Source organism: Cottoperca gobio, chromosome 21 (genome assembly GCF_900634415.1).
Source record: "Cottoperca gobio chromosome 21, fCotGob3.1, whole genome shotgun sequence".
In the NCBI taxonomy this organism is placed as follows: Eukaryota; Metazoa; Chordata; class Actinopteri; order Perciformes; family Bovichtidae; genus Cottoperca; species Cottoperca gobio.
The window spans coordinates 18598541-18616688 of NC_041375.1; the positions used below are offsets into that span (position 1 = coordinate 18598541).

Here is an 18148-nt window from a genome sequence, read left to right on the forward strand (position 1 = left end):
CACATGATGCCACGGGGCCCAAAAATACTTTCCCCCATAGACTTACAATGGGAAAGAGATGTCTATAAATCAACCAATTTAACAAATAGTTAAATCAACCTCCAGTACAAACAGTTATTTAAACCAGTAGGTCCTAAAAGTTGTAAAATGCACAAATAGCCAAATCCAGATTTATTTTCCTTCCTTGTTCATGTGAACGAGCCAAGACCGAGCGGCTGGGAGGCGGGGTTAAGGAAAGCGCTAGTGCACTTTCTCTATGGGGCCCATGGATTCAGAAGATTACCGGATGATCCGGATAATTTTATCACTTTGTAGTCGAGCCATCTTGGCTTCATACGCCACTGAAACACTCGCCTCCAACGCTGAATCCAGTTCTCTTTATAAATCCACGACATGAGACACCAGACCTGTTTGAATCTTTGAAAAAAAGACTATGTGGGTGGCAATGCTGAGATCTGAAACCAGGTTATAATTCAAAACAATTAGTTTCTCTGCCAGGGATTGTTGGCCTAATTAAAAACCGACGTACTTGTGAACACATCCTTTACTATTGCATCCAATTACGTTTCCACCATATTGTGAAATACTTTAACAGTTTCCACATTAGTTCCACTTTGTTTTGGACTGTTTGTGTGTTTGTGTTTGTCTCCCTAACAAGATTGGTGTGTGCTGTGATGGGAGTGGAGGGGGCTGCTGGGACATCTGGCTAACTAACTGTAAACTGCTGTATTGCTCCCCATTAAGTGTCATTAAGACCTCAATTATAGTTACCACCCCCTAGTTCACACACACACACACACACACACACACACACACACACACACACACACACACACACACACACACACACACACGAGGGGTCTGCAGTTAGGTTCGGACAGTTTTAAGAGTGTTCAGTGGAGAAATGCCAGCGTTTTAAAGTGTTTCCTCTTTATCAATATTCTAAAATAAATTCTTCATTTATTTTGATTTAAATAGCTTGGTTTTGTTTGAGCCGTGTCAAAAGCATCCCTCCCTTTCCATTTTAATGAGGCTTCTGCGTTGAGGCAGTGGGAGGACTCAGAGGGCTTTCAAACAAAAACAAATGCTGGGTCGAGCCTGGTTCAACTTTTGCCGCAAAGCAACGCAACATCATCCAGCAGCACACAGCTTTGGCCAGTGAAATATGTGCACAATCCTGATGGATTACTTTGTATCGTAGACTACGTGATTGTACTGATTAATTGTCCAGATGGAGGATAAAATTATGTTGTTGTTGTTGTTGCTGCTGTAACGATTTTCCAGAGTTGTAAAATGTTGTCTTAAGTGATTATAAACCTCCATGCAGTCTGGAGGTGGGATTCATCTCATCACTGATACCTGTAGCAATTAGGGCTGTCAAGCGATTAAACTAATTAATCTAATTAATTACAAGCTTTGTGATTAATTAATCTAAATTAATCGCATATATCAATATTTGCTGTGAGAAGCATTTCAAAATATTCAAATGGATTTGGAAGATGAGTGAATCAATGAGTAGCATTATAAACTGGTCACTTTTATTTCAATACTCTTTCTCCAATATCTTGTTTGCCACAATTATCTTAGACAACACAGACCAACAGTTTGTCATAAAGTGCAATTTAAAATCTGGCATAACATCTTTCATTGCACAATAAACAATATTTAAAAGTTGTGTCTTTGACGCCATCTGTAAAGCCTCCGTTAGCCCCCTGGCTGCTGTGGCCGCGCCGCGTCGGTGACGTAAAGAGTCAAGGGGGCTTCTAAGAGCGCGATTAATCTGCGTTAATTTTTTTGTTGCGTAATCTTTTCTGTGATTAATTAATAGAAATTAACACGCTAATTTGACAGCCCTAGTAGCAATGCCAACTCTTTTTTAAACTTAGAACTACTCTCATTTTTAATCAAAATGAATACGTTATACCCAAAATAAAATGAAGCACACCAACTACATACAAACGTACAAACAAGGTCATGCAAGAAAAGAAATACTTCAAGGTTTCTTGTAAAAGACTCTTTTTTAAATTGTAGTCTGCAAATACAGTTGTGCATGATTAACTCAATTTATTTCAGTTTGTGTATATAAAAATATATATATATATATATATATATACTTCAGAAATTGCTTGTTAGTGTGTTATTGATCTGTTATAGATCTGGTAACCTAATTATACTTTTTTAAAGTGTTCATTGAAATGTGCCCATATATTAGTTTTTGCTTATATTGTTATACAGTGGATTTATGAAGCAAGTTTTGTAGTATCTTAAGAAAGGAAAATGTATTTCTCTTTGTATTATCACTGTTGTTAGTTGCACAGTAGTCTTACTTTTTGGGTTGGTATATGATTTTCTGATTTATCTGCTGAGCCAACACACTCTCATACAGGCAGTCAGACATCATCACGTCCCATCTAAAGACAGTCTGCTCCTACACACACGTACACACACACACACACACACACACACACACATGCATACATACATACATACATACATACACACCTCTAGCCATAAGACACACACGCAAACACAGCTGGAAGGCTTTCTATCATGGAGAGATAACTACAGGCTGAGAACAATAGACCATCTCTTCTCCCATCTGGTGAAGTGGGGGATGAAACTTCATTTACATTTCAGATCCCACCACCTCAGGGTGTGTGTGGACGTGTGTGTGGAAGTGTGTGTGTGTGTGTGAGAGTGTGTGGGGGGGGGGGGGGGGGGGTTCTAATAGAGGGAACAAAACGAGATTCATTTCAGGGTGAATTTAGGATTATGAATTAACACGCCGCAGTGCTGAAAGACTTCATTTAGAGCTAATTGAGTGTATTGGCTCATTGAAATGGTTGTAAAAAAAAATGGTCTGCCTGCCCGGCCCCTGGGCTGTGTGTGTCTGGAAAAAGCCAGGGGTGGTTACATTTATATTAGTGAACAGCTGTAGTTTAGATGTGTGAAATTAGATGTAGAAATTATAATAACATGTGACACCTTCTCTTCTCTCTCTCTCTCTCTCTCTCTCTCTCTCTCTCTCTCTCTCTCTCTCTCTCTCTCTCTCTCTCTCTCTCTCTCTCTCTCTCTCTCAGGTGAGAAGCCCTATAAGTGCTCATGGGAGGGCTGTGAATGGCGTTTTGCCCGCAGTGACGAGTTGACACGACACTACCGTAAACACACCGGAGCGAAGCCATTCAAGTGCAACCACTGCGACAGGTAAACACACACACAGGCAACTGCTGTACACAAAAACGATAACAAACATAGTAAACTTTACATTTGCAGGACAACAATGCCCTTTATCTGTCAAGGACTCGTGTTTGACCTGTGTTTGTCCCCACAAGTAGAACTCCAAAAAGTCCCTACTTGTCAAGTCACTGATACAGAATCTCAGAATGGGATTCAGCTCAGCCAGTGCATCACATAGAAGCTTTTGTCAACATTAGGTCTGCAGCCCACTATCTTGATGGCCTTTTGATATGTCGCAACAGGAAAAGCACAGGTGTAAATAATACAGTTAACGAGGGCTGAATGCCATTTAGCTGCTTCAGTTTCAGGGTCCTGGTATTGTTCATGCTGGCTCATTGGGACACTAACGTTAATTAATGTTAATAGTGACATCTGGGCTTTTTCTGACAAGTCAAAAGTCTACAGTGAAAAATGCCTTTTAAATGTATCAATTACATCGTTATAATCTCACAGCCCAAAGTGAAGTCTTGTTTTGTCCAACCAACAGTCCAAAACATAGAGATATTCAGACACACATATCTAAAAAAGAAAATTGTACAAAACTTCAGAATTTATGAATTTATTCAGCTAACTTCTCTTTAAACCACAGTGTCTCTTTCCCTGTTTTAGGTGTGTAGAATACTCCTGCTTCTAGACTAAGCTATGCTAAATACTTCACAGAGCTGCTTCTGTATTGAATCCACAGAAAAGGATCAAAATGATATCTGGCAAGACAACAAATAATACAAATCCTTAAATAAACACTTTTAGAGGCAAAATAAAGTAAGTCCGTTGAAGTTTAGAAGAGATGTGAGCATTTACTTAAAGACATTTTCCTGCCTCAGCAGCTGCGTACAGGAGGAGTCCTTATCTGGACTCCTGGGTGATAAAGGTTCAAGACTTTAGCTTATAGTGTCGTCAATTTAATGATAAGGAACGTTATTATCTTAAATTAACTTCCTAATGGGTTCACGTTTTTTGGCAGCCATAGAAATGCATGTAAATGTTATTTGGTTATTAACCTTCTATTGGCTTTCAAGTCATGTTGTCCGGCCAGTGGAGGAAGATTTCACTTATTGATGCTGCGTCGATGCATTTTTTCACCAACTCCTGTCGGAGGCTGTTTGACCTCAGTGGAAAACAAAGGAAGAAAAAAAAGATGATGGGGTGTGTGTTTCAAAATAAAAGCAAACTAATCTCCTTCTGGACAAAAGCCAGGGAAGTCACATCCTCAAGGTGTGTGTGTGTGTGTGTGTGTGTGTGTGTGTGTGTGTGTGTGTGTGTGTGTGTGTGTGTGTGTGTGTGTATGGGTGTGTGCTTACTCATGCCCCTATGCTGGCAGTTAAATGGATTCTGGCTATTGGCAGATTGGTCGCAGCTAATTGAGTGGCACCAGATGCCAGCTCCACTTTAACATAAATACTCTGTATGTGTGTGTGTGCCTGCACTACCTTTCTGATGAACAACACACACACACACACACACACACACACACACACACACACACACACACTCACACACACACGTTTGCCCTAGAGGCAGTGTAATTGGCTGTTGTGGATTCCCTCTAGTTTGGGTTTTATACATAAAACCCTCCAGAAACCTGCTGGAAGCTTCTAATCCTGGCTGAGAGCTGGGACTGTATTAGCTCCTTCTTGGCACACACACACACACATACACTCAGACACACGCACACACGCACAGTGTGTAGAGACTACAACACACACATGCATGCAGAACGCAAAGACGTTTAGAAGCAAAGTCATACATGAACACTTCAAGGTCCAGACGTAACAATGACACACTTGGAGAGACACAATGACACAGATATAAACTGTGTTACATTTGAGGCTCCGTGTACATCAAAGTCTGCAAAGAGTTTTGAAGTAGAAGAAGTTATTTTGGGCTTCTAAGTTAAATGTTCATTCTCTGCATTGACAGTGTTGGTGACAGTGTCCCATCTCTTTATCACATCTTTCCTTTATCAGCCAAGGAGAAAGGAGTTTATTTTAGCTCGCATTGTGGCTCTATGGATTGCAATGTCTGTTTTTCGGTCCACCACTTAAATCCAGACTGATTTTTCCGGACTGATTTCATGTAGCGCCATCATCAGGTCAAAGTTTCAAATTGTTCAATACTTTTTTTAAATATATATATATATAAAGTTTGTTTTTCTTCACAATAAGAATTGCAGCCTCATAGAGTGCAAGCGTGACTGTAGACCATTAAGATGCTTTCATACTAGAGCTGCATCGATATGTGGATGAAATTATTAGTTGATATTCCCAAATATTTATATAATTGATTCATCTTTTTTTAATGCAAAATTGGCAGAAAATGCAGTTTTCAGCCTCTTAAATAAAAAGATTTCCTAATTGTATCTGTTTTAAAACAATTAAAAGATAAATCTAGAAAATAATCTGATTTATCAATAATGAGATGAGCACTGTTTCAGACGGCGGCCCCCGCTCATGGATGTTCAGCTCTATTTGGAGTTCATGATGTTTTTTAACTCGCAATCACACCTCGCCCTGTGACCATGGCAACCACAGGAACCACAGAGAAGGAAACGATACAGGAAATGATTTTAAAGGTATCTGATTTCCCTGAGTGATACACCCCTTCATCAGAAGATAACAGACAGATGAATGAAGAGAAACGATTTAGAAGCAACAAGAAACTGCAATTTCATCCAGTCTGGGACAATAAACAATTAGTCTTGTTTTACACAATTCCATTGTTTCCCTCCTAGGCTTTTTTAATGCTCGAATTACAAAGTGGATGGAAACACACTTAACACAGCCAGGATGTACCTCAATCTTTACAGTAGTACACACACACATACACACATCTGTGGTGGGTGGAGCCCAACAAATATTACCATGAGAATGGCAAAACAGTGGCAGCCATGGAGAGGTTAACATTAGATAGACTGTTCAATCTGACACAATTTCTCCTGGGGAAACACACACACACACACACACATACACACACACACACACACACACTGCAGTCTGTCATTAATCCTGCCTAATCAAGCGGGGACCCCCCGATGTTTCCATGGAGCAGGAAGGAGGAGGAATGATGAGGAAGAGGACAAAAAGAAGTGAGGAGGAGAAGGGAGAGTTTAGAGAAGAAAAAGGGGAGGATGGGAAGGAAGGAAGTGTGTGTGTGTGTGTGTGTGTGTGTGTGTGTGGTGGGGGTGGAAGCAGCTGGTCCCAACGGTGACACAGTAACTCGCATGGCCATCTGTCCAGCCACACACACACGCAGACACACACACACACACACACACACACACACACACACACACACACACACACACACACACACACACACACACACACACACACGCACACGCACTGGTGAAGGTGTACAGTAGGTACCACAGAAAACGTATCCACATTAATATATCAAACAGGGTTCTGTCCACATTTTGTGTTTACAACTTGTTTTCTAGAAGTGTTGTAGATGGAAGGCCAAACAAGGAGAAAGATTGATTTTTCAGATCAACGTCTCAGGAAATATTAAAATGGCTGACGTGTAGCTTGACTTCAGAAATCCTCAGAAGGATTTAAACAGCAGGTTTACAATTTCAGAGAATTTCTAAATACTAGTAATTTCTATCAAACCTTGAAGCAGCACAGTCAGTGAGTAACATATTTTGCAGAATAATGTGCTTCCAACAATGGCAGAGGCTGTTTTAAGCTTTCGTTTTTATTTTAACATCATCAGGAGGAGGTGGGGGTGTTAAACAGCCGCTAATATACGGCGGGTGTGGAAGATGATTGCTCAGTAGCATCAATTAGGCAGATGATGTCACAGGCCTAAACAGCTGAGAGGTGTACGACTGAACATCAATACAGAATATAGCAGCTTTATACAGAGGGCAAATTCAATCCTGTTAGTCAGAGATCTCGTTTCAGTTCATTTTATTGTGTTTTTTATGTCTATTTTGTGGTTAAAAGCTCCAGAAAAGCAAATAAGTGTTTATTTTGTCTCTAATCTGAACCTACTTAGCTGGTTTTCTTATTTTCCTGGCTGGTTGCCGCCTAATTACTGAGGTTTCCTGCAGGACTTGAAGACTAATATTAGAGAATGACTCACAGCAGAAGCATCAGTGAGACAGCAGACTTTGCTGCAGCATGAAAAACCTTCTATTGTACTTTGGAGTGTTCAGCTCTGTCTGTGTGTTCCTGGATAGAAGTGCAGCCTGCCAACACACACACACACACACACACACACACACACACACACACACACACACACGGAATAGACTTGATTGATTAATAATGAATAAAGCTTCAGGCTAATTGAATTTTTAATTTCTCCCTTTATTCTGGCTCACATTTTGTTTTGCCTCTCCTTTAGTCATATCATTTGTGATTCATTGTATTATGCATGTTCAGCTTTAATGTCCTCACAATGGTGTAATAAAGTTAAAATACTCGTGACACTGTGATTCTTATATTATACATCACCAGCACCTGGTTTTATTTCTCCCACACCAGGTGCAGTCACTGCTGAGTTAAATGGCCCGGCATCAGAGAGTACTGCCAGCCTGTCTGCATTAGTGTCCATGTTCACGATGCATATCTAATTAGTTTCTACAATACTATTCTACTCGGAGCTTGAGGACTGACTACAGAGCTGTGGAGGTCTGGCTGTGATTTATGGTCGTGTTTGAGTCGTATTTAGGAAATCAGTGAGCCTGAGTTGGCCCATATTCGTCTCTACGTCTGGATTTCACTTTTGTGACATGAAGAAAGACTATTAAAATTCACCGTTGAAAGTGGTTGAAAAAATCTACCCACAAATTAATACATTTGTGTGTTAATCTGTGAATTCATTCATGTTGAAATAATACCTTTAGCTTTTCCGATTGGCCGTACTCGGTTAAATATGACTGTATAGAATTATCTATGGCAGCCATGGAAACTATTTTAAAGAAAGTATCTGACTCAAACTCAGCGGGAATTCTCGAAGGGGAATATAAATATTTGTATCTCCCCCAGCATAAACTGACACAGCTAGCTAACTAGCCAGATTAGCATTAGAAACTGAAATTAGCGTGCCTAATATTAAAACTTTATCCTTTGTGGTTCATTGCTGTTCAAACCAAAGGGTTAGAAAGACATAACAAAGACAGTTGTGTGTATATATATATATATATATATATATATATATATATATATATATATATATATATATATATTTTAATCTTCAGCAAACATGTGGCTTGCACATGCATCACAGCTCACTTAGCTGTCCAATCACCACGATGCTAACTCTCCATGACTCTGATGTTTGCATCACATTGGAAATGCTGCATCAATGTTCACTTATTTTTAAATACACAACACCGGTGGACGTGGGTGGTTTATGGGCCATGAGATTATGAAGAGTTCCCATAAAACACACAGAGCCAGCGGGTATTTCACGGGGCCCACTCAAAACTAATATACAGAGCCAGTGACATTGATAAGCAACCAATATATTACTTTGAGCACATCCCCAATGAAATAGGTCTAACTGCGCCTTTGAACATGTCTTTACATGTGTTTATATAAACTGTTTTATTCTTATTTAAATTCTCTTTATTTGTTCTGTTGTGTCCTGTTGCACTGACTCACTTTCCAAACATTAATTAAGTTTCATGTTAACATTTACAATCTCCTCCATTTCATAAATATTTAGGATGTTAGATTTCTGACGTGGTCTCTGTTGTCTCTCTTCAGGTGTTTCTCTCGGTCGGACCACCTGGCCCTGCACATGAAGAGGCACATCTGAGGGCAAAAAGAAAAGGAGTGGGAGAGGGGAAGAAGCAAGAGGAGGAGGAGAGATAGGAGGAGAGAGGGATGGGCAATGGAGCTACCAACCGCCCGCCTCGTTCACCCCGTCCATAAACCAGTCCGCGGCAATGAAGCCTGCGGGGCAGCGCATCCATCTGAGAGGGCCATAAAGATCAGACGGACTGACGGCCCTCTCATTAGAGATGAGGATTGGAGGAAAACGAGGAGTAGCTAGATTGTTGTTTTTCTTTAAAATTACACACTCACACACTTGCAATAGTGAACACTCAACACACCCGTCTTTGAATGCATCATCCAGGTACATCCCAGCTGCTCTCATGTGGCTCCGGGGGCTTGGACACTGCCAAACCAACATATACTTAACTCGCTTGATGAAACATTACGCCGCCTTTTTTCTTTTTCCGTAGTCAGTGTGTTAAAACCATAACGTCACTTTAGGTGAGGAGGTAGTTCAGTGGGGGGAATTTAAATATCCATGTATTCAGTTGTTAGTGCTTTACCGGCTTTCGAAATCAAATACTCAACTTCTTTTCTTTGTTTTTCAATGTTTCTCATACACGGAACATGAGAAACCATCATCTGCCGCAGTCAGTTTAAGTAATCTATGTGAAGAAAACAACAACATAAAACAAATCTGCAGGAGAGAGACTGTACGGATTGACCTCCAGCATAGCTGACAATCGAACCCAGGGCTCGGACGCTGGGTGTTTCGGTGCACCCATGGGACCTCGGTCAGCGGGTGCTGCTGCAGCTCTCAGGCTCTCCTCCAGTGGGTGTTTGCATCTCTCACCTTCACTGAGACGCCTGCCGCCTCCGCAGGCCATCTGACAGAAATGCGCAGCGACACTTTCTTCCCTTTTTTTCTACTTAGAGGACAATTCTTATTGTTGTTATTACAAAGAATGACACTTTGTTCTTTTCTCTCTTAGAGAAAATGTCTTAAAAGTCACTGAATTGTGTTCAAGAAAAAAAAAACTGAAAATCTAAGATGACTTCAACAGAATGTGTGGGATGAGAAGGGGAGCGTTGTTGGTCTTTTAATCCCCATGTGCACCGGCTCTGCTTCTGCAGTCTGTGAGCAACCAGTGGATGAACAAATAAAACAGAACTCTCAGAAAAGGGATTTGTATTTTCTTTGTTTTTTTTGGACTAAAATAAAAGCAGAGAGCAGAGTGGTCTTCGGTTTTTTTGTGCTGCTTTTCTTCCTGCGATTCACTCCAGCTGAAAAACAAAACCCTTGCGTGACCCTTTGTGGTCTCGCACTCTACCGGAGTCGGCGGAGGACTCGCTAAGAACTGGGAACCTGTTTTTTCTTTGCTTTTTGTTGATTCTGAGAGTCATCCTGGAGCGCTTTCACAGACTCTGAGATCTCATCTCCCCGGCAGCACTGCAGGGCATAAATGGAGGCTGAAGAGCTGCTTTTTGGTTACTCATGTGGGACTTAAGACGCCAACCGCCCTTTGTGTGGTGGTGCCGAACAGACACGGTCACGTCGGCCCGGTCAAATTTGCCTGTTTCGTATCCATTGACTGCACTGACTTTTTTTCAATGTTATCTGTGCTTTTTTTTCCTACAGCTAAAAAAGAAACACAAAGAAAAAAAACTCATAAAAAGACTTGAAAAAATATGATACATAAAAAACTATTCTGTCTCGCGTTACACATTGTATACAGAACAAGCACACATACTCCATCAACACACACACACACACACACACACACACACACACACACACACACACACACACTGCAGACTTACACTGCAATTTCTTTGCTCCTCTTGAGATAAGACTAATAAGATTTAGGAAAATAATGATTTAACTAAAGAACAGAGTTGGAAAACAAAACACTGCATGGCAGGCTTTATTGCAAACACACATACACACGCACTCACACTCTTCCTGGAATTATGTGTTCTGCTCCCAGATCTTTTTTCACAGTAGGAATTTAGCAACTGTTGTTAAGTAGAAGAATGTCTTAGCTCTCGGCTGGAGGTAACAAACGACTTCAATCCTTTTGAAGTGAGAAATCAGCTTGTTCTCAGTTCCAACAATCACCCACATATCCCTCGCTACAGTTTGTGCCTCTCATTTAATAAGCGTTTTTACTTCAGAGACTCTGGTAACATTGTTTGGTTACAATTGAGGCTATAAGCCACTGTTTTCATCTAAATCAAAATAAGTAAAATAATTGCAAAGCGTGTCAATAATCCTCAAATGCCTTTCTATCCTGCCTCTCATGTACAGTGAATTTGAATGTCTTGGCCCAAACAAAGATCGCAACCAGAAGCATTACCACATCTGGTTTCTTAAAGATCTGGTTAATCAGCTGTTCAATCATTGCAAGTCCAAAAAAAGAGAAATCGACGAGTTAATTAACCTGGAAATAATATATCATATAATATATATTTTGTTGTTGGTGGGTTGAGTCTTATGGTCCAGTTACAACCAGCAATAATGATGGTGATGCTTTGCACAGAATTCCCTTCATTGAACAGAATCGTCACAGAAGTCAAATCTCTGCCAAATTTAATGCACACTAATTAGGGAAATAAAGAAGTAAATAGAACTGCTGCTGAAACTAATACAGCTAGCAAACTAGCTATCCCCTTCTTGTTGTGACCAAGTGCTTTGAGGTTTATGGGCATGTCTTAAAAAAAACCCAAATTTTTGTCACTTTTTTCCGTGACCTGAATGTAATCACTACTCTTAAATGTAAAAAAACAAACGACACATGAGAGACGAAAACTGTGGCGAGCTCACATCCACCACACCTGCTTCCTTTGCTTCATGGTTGCAGAAAAAATAAACTTGCCTTGCAATCAGGGCATTACTGATACCACCAACATCAACACCAACACTGACACCGCTGCTCCATCCACCCACCACCACCTATATGCCCCGTAGCACATGAAAACAGTCTAATACTCGCTGCTGCTGACTGTTGCAGCTGGGTGAAGGTGCAGGGTTCCTGAAGCTGGCGGGGGATTTCACATCCCAGGTGCCCAGTCATCGTGCCAGTTGGCCTTGCCAGCCTTCATTAGGTGAAACAGTAAAAACACTCCCCTTCGAGGGGGTTTATGGTGCAGCTTTGAACAATCAATACCAAAAACCTCCAGCGTGGAACTGCCCTTTAGCCACGGGCAGAGTCTCCCCGGGTCAGGAGAGATCAGCGGGAGACCGCCTCCGTATGAGGCCTCTGTTTCCAGCGGCAGCTTTCTCTACTAACTCTCTGTTTCTGCTAAATATGACGTAAAGCAACCCACGTTTGAGATGAATCCAGCGTTTCACTTTTGATTTCATTTCATTGTTTGGTTTCTGTTACAAAAGCTATATTGATGGTTGTTGTCTTCAGCTTGGATGATGCAAAGTCATGCCAAAATGTTGAGACATGCAATGAGATGTAGAAGGAGCCCTCCTATACAGGAAGTACAATCATAGAGGGATGGGGATCGTAGCACTTTTGTGAGGCTTTTGATGGCATGAATGTGTGTGTGCGTGTGTGTGTGTGTGTGTGTGTGTGTGTGTGTGTGTGTGTGTGTGCGTGCGTCTGCGTGTGTGTGTGTGTGTGTGTGTGTCCATTAGGCATACTGGGAGGGAAGCAGTGATTCAGCAAAATGGTTGATAACAGATCTTTAACTGCTGAACATGTGTGGGAGAAATGTTGGTTGATACATTTGATGTTTGAAAATGCTTTTAATCCAAGCAACAGCTGACAATGTGTTTGTTAGGTTTTTGTTCAGACCCTTCATTCGTTCATACATTCATTCATTCATACATACATACATACAAGTCATGGAGCTCGATGAGTTGAGATGAAAACTTGCACTTCATATTAAAACGCTCTCAAATCAGACTCCTCTCTGCCAGATTAGTTTAAATTACATTTGCAGCTCAATATTTTCTGTGTTTCTTTTTCTCCTTTTTCAAGAATCAAAAAAGATTTATCAGCGTTTGTTCTGAGTAATGAAAGTCTGGTGGGGGAAAAGAAACAATAATATAAATATCTGGATTTAAATCAGATCTTAAAAATACCATTTGCAGCAAAAACACTGAAGTTCAACCATTTTATAGTTGTGCTCTTAAAACCACAAGAGGACATACTTTACAGGAAACTGAGGAGACCTGACTGTCTATGTGCCGTAGGAACCTTTTTCATGTATCAGGACTGAAAACTGAAATTGAATATTGGTTTAAATTGATTGAAAATTGCTAAACAATGGAAATGATGAGCATTAAGTACACTTCTAAAGGAACGTGTCAATTTCAGCACATTACCGTGTTGTTTTTAGCGATAACGCGTTGAGTAAATGTGCCCCAAGCTACATAGACATACCAAGTTGTGCTGGCCAGCATGCAACAAATACAACTCATAGTTCCTCTCCTCTTTTAATTGAGATCTTCTTTGACACCCAACATATCTCAAAGTCACTTCAGATACAGTTTCACATTTCGTTTCCTTTGTGTTGAAGCAGGTTTCTCTGTCACAGTGTTGCTCCGGGTCTCCTGTCGTCTCTCAGGCTCCTACAGGCCGACGAGCAGCTGTCCCACAGCTCTGATTAGCATTAGCACTCCCGGGTCCTCTTCTCTAGTTGCAGTTCAGCTAATGAGATAGCTCTGGGTCACAAGGAAACTGAGTGGTCTGGAGAAAAAAAACAACAGGGACCTTGAGCCGGACCGATTCCAGCGCTGCGTACCCAGCGGACAGATTCGATGTGAAACAAACAGAAGATCCCGTTAGCATCAAGAAATGGCAGGAGACAGTGAGATATTTGTCAAAGAGACTAAACTGTGATGAAAAAAAAAAAGCATTTTAACATGAATCTCCAAATCATTAAATCAGCGCTTGCATTTTATCTCATGGATTATAGATAAAATAAATGACCATTCATCTGCAAACGGCCCTACAGATATTTAATCCACTCTGTTTCCCTCCAACCTTCTTCCTTCACAGTTAAAGTGCCATTCTTGTTTCCCTCCATCCCTCCATCCTCACCCCATCTCTCCCTCTCTGTCCACAGCAGTTGTCCATGCACTATCAGCCGCAGGAATGCTGATTGCACACTTTACTCATTTTGCCCAAAGATTTGCATATTTGCAAGTTAACTGCTGTGAATGTAGTAGACGTAGAGGAAAAGGAGCCGAGAGACAGAGATGCTGAAAAGGAGTGTTGGATGGAAGGTGGAGGAGAGGGATTGTTTTTCTTACATGATCGTCCCATTAAATCCTAATTACCGGTATGCTCCGACTCTTCATGCTTCATAACGTTCTCAGTCTATTGTCTACTGTCAGCTGGAGCCGAACTCATGGTTCGCAAATGTAAAATAATGTTCTCATGGTCTTATAGGCAGGAGTGCAGAAGCTTTAGCTTTTTAGCACACTGCAAATAGTAATGTCATATTTCAAAGTCACAGGTGGGCTGCAGTCTGTGGAAATGTTAAACTGTTGACTATGTAAACAAATGTTACATCACCAGTTGTGAACAAGTTTACCATTCCCATACATCAAATGGTTAAAGTACAGTGGAAGTCCAGAGGGAAAGTTCTTCCCTTTGGGATTTACTAAAGGCGCTTTCACACTGACGGGTTTGTCCCAATCTGGGATTGGTTTACCTAAAAATATAAAGTTTCTTTCCAAATTCACTTAAATGAGTTCGTCTGAAATCAGAGCCTAGACGAACGGTAGTATGTGTGCAGTTAGAAAACAGTTTGTACCCCACAAGGAAAAAATGATATTCATGTCAAGACAACGTCATTCTTGCAGAATTCGGATCCAAAACCATCCAAACCATCCAAACCCAGTGTGAAACAGCCTTTTGACATCGTCTTTGACCACAGCCAGTTGTTTGGACACAGTCCTTTTGAGGAACCAGGCTTCAGTTTCCACAGTTTTTTACCATATCACCCTGAAGAAGGATTGTCACTTCTGGCAGCTTTTGTAAATAGCGTGAGATCTTACACACGGACCGCTCTAGTGCGAAACTATGTGGCAACGGCACCGTCTCAGACATTTCAGCGTTTCTATAGATCTGCTTTAGTTCACACGAACATTGCACTACATCATCATACTTAGCTATCGCACTCTCCATGTGCACGCACTGCTAGCTTAGTCTGTTGGAGCACTCTGTCAAATATCCACTTAACATTTGTTACACGTCCAGGATGCACTTTGCCACCAAGAACCATTTACTACAGGTCCACTCGCGATAGATCAGAGTGACATGTTGACTTAAAGCTCCAGTGAAATGCCTTTTTCATTATCTTATTCTGGAGGAATATGTTGTACTTCACACACATTCAGTCATGCTGTGACTTGGTTGAACTTTCTTGGTATCAGTGGCATCCCGGGGTGACTCTGTCTGTCTGTAACTACTGTGTTTGTCCATGCTTGATGTGTCAGTATATAAGAGATTCACAGATCTTTACCCCTTCCCTTTTGTCTGTATATTTCGCTCATCCCCACCAAACTCTCTCTCAATTTCCACCAGAACCACAAGCAGTCAGAGCCCTCTGGGGCCGAACACACTCATAGTCTTCACATATCCAGCTGTACTGGGAAGTGTTCTCAAGAGATATGCAGCATTGGGAGCTCTTGGCAGTTCTTTGGTGAGACTGCAATAAGTTCTCCACCTTACCAGCTAAATGTCTGGTCGGTCCGTACAGTTTAAGTTCAGTCGACCCATCCTTGTAGGAGCTTTTCCATCTGTCAGTGTAATTGCTCAGTTAGACTCTAATGCCTGATGCTTTCTTGTAGGTACTTGTGGAACTACTTTAAGGAGTTTGTCCAGTTGGTGCGACCCCTCTAAGTATGTGCAAAAAGGATTGGTATCAAAAATGTTCTGCTTGTCTCTGGTACATAGCTCCATCAAACAGTACAGTATCGTATCTAAGGACATTGGAATATGGAAATTGGCATCACTGTTAATTTGGTTCAATTCCTGTGCAAACAGAACAAGCTGTGCTTAAACTCTCACAGGATCAAAGAATCCTGCCTTGGAGAATGTGTTATTTCTGTCACATATTTTTTCAATTTTTACAAGTCTAGAAAATATTCATACATGTGTTGCTGACTTACCATCTGCCCACCCTGCTACAAGTTAAAACTTGTTCTGGGGTGAAGCAAGATAATCTATTTCAGTCCCCGATTTTACGTTCCTCTACGCACCTGGATCTTTTATACAGATTTAGAGAGATTACTTTTTTATTTAATTGAGACTCAGTCATGGGACAAACAATGACTTTCCAACAGGTAACAATTACGATAAAGTTATTGTGTACCATTAGGTGTTGGTGACAGGTGCGTGGGATCAAAAACGCATGACTGTGTAGAAACCAAAGAATCACTCAGTCAACGTTTCGATCCTTTCATAAGCGATCGACAGGACTCTTTAGTTTCTTCCTAAATTTCCTGGATTTGTTTCCAATGTGGGTCTTATTGTTATACTTTTGCTCATTATACATGTTGCTGCTCAACAGCTGCTTTTCAGATATATAGGACACGATGGAGAAGACACAAGTCACCTTTAAATGTTTCCTTCAAGTGCCAAAGGTACCTACAACCAAACAAAAGGTTGTCACTAATTTTGGTTTAACTTGAGGTTTTAGAAAATATGCATAATGCTCATCCCTCTTAGCCGAGGGAACGTTGTTGCAAAGCTGTATTCCATCCAAAATCTCTGCAATGCATCTGGTGAGTAACATATTATTGGAATGATAATAAGACCCACGTTAAAAGGAAAAAGTGATTTACAGACAATAAGCATTAGCACACACAAACACTTGGCAGAGACAGAATGATTTTCATGCCAATCTTCATGCCACATGTTGGGGTAAAAGTGAACAATCGAGTGTGGTCATTTAGAGACAGCTGTGTTTTATCACCTTTATATCACCACAGTGAACTCAAACCATAACCGCTAACGGATCACAACGATGTATTTCCTGGGATGAGTCGACATGTAGAGAAATGAGAAGACAGCAGGTGTGTTTTCACCATCACAACATCCCTGTCGCCCGTCCTGCAGGGGCTCTGTTACTCTGATAGCTTTCATATCAACCTTTGATCCATAAACCTTCACTCCACACTCATCCGCTCCTCTGTTGACTTTTTTTATTTTTTTATTTTTTTTGAGTTCTCTTGTTTTACTTACAATTTTTTGCTGTACAAAGTGTTTAAAATATTATTTGTATTATATGATGTTAGTATGGTAATGTTCTTTATTAAGGAAGAAGAAAATTTATTTTTGTTACTGGTCTGTTTCATAATTCTTTTCTAAATTGGTATTGTAAGATATCTATGCAAGAACTGTTAAGTGGAGCATTTTTATTTAAGAATGTAATATGTGTAATAAATGGTAGAATCTGGACGTGGCTCTCTTGTGTTTTGTTCTTTTAAAGGTTCGTATGAAATCACCTCTTTGTATTTCACCAGGCAGTGAAACCTGTTTATTGCATGTCGACTTGTTGCCGGGACAAAACGCCAGCAATAAATCAACACATCACTGCGAGGATGAAGAGTTTAACTCCATGTTAAATGACAAAATACGTAGTTTGTCCTCTCTTTTACAGAACATAAGGCATTTGATTGTTGCAGTGATTTGACTTAATACAAAATATTCTAACCTGTTCTTTCAATATTTACAACCCACACGCAGGTGGCCTATAAACATTAAATGTTCATAGCACTGTCCTACTTCCCAGTGTTAACACACAGAAAAAAACAAACATTTTATTGCATTCACTCCCTGGAATGGCACATCTGGGCTACCGTACCTTGATAATTTTTTATTTATGTATTGCTCATCCGCTTTGTGTGCTGTCAGTGTCTGAGAAGGACAAAAGTGGTACACAAAGAATTGTAAAGCAACTAATGATTACTTTTATTTGATTATTTGGCCCATAAAATGTGAGAAAATATATAAGAAAAATGTCCATCACAATTTTCCCATAAAGAATTCCAAGGTGGCATCTTCATATTACCTCTTTTGTATAAAGATATTCAAGTTATGATCACATAAGGCAAAGAAAAGCAGCAAATCCTCACAATTTAGAAGCTTGAAGTAGAAAATGTTTGACATTTTTGCTTAAACAAATATTTAAACAGATAATAAATAATTATCAAA

At 40.4% G+C, this 18148-nt stretch overlaps 1 protein-coding gene across 1 annotated transcript in view; it reads left to right on the plus strand.

The window, feature by feature from the left end:
- Positions 1 to 17390, plus strand: part of klf7b (Kruppel like factor 7b) — a 66292-nt gene extending 48902 nt beyond the window's left edge. The window contains exons 3-4 of the mRNA XM_029458750.1: positions 3081 to 3204; positions 8955 to 17390. Of these exons, the coding sequence (XP_029314610.1) occupies positions 3081 to 3204; positions 8955 to 9006 (176 nt within the window). The 3' untranslated portion in view covers positions 9007 to 17390. The remainder of the gene's footprint in view (positions 1 to 3080; positions 3205 to 8954) is intronic.
- Positions 17391 to 18148: the final 758 nt, after the last annotated feature.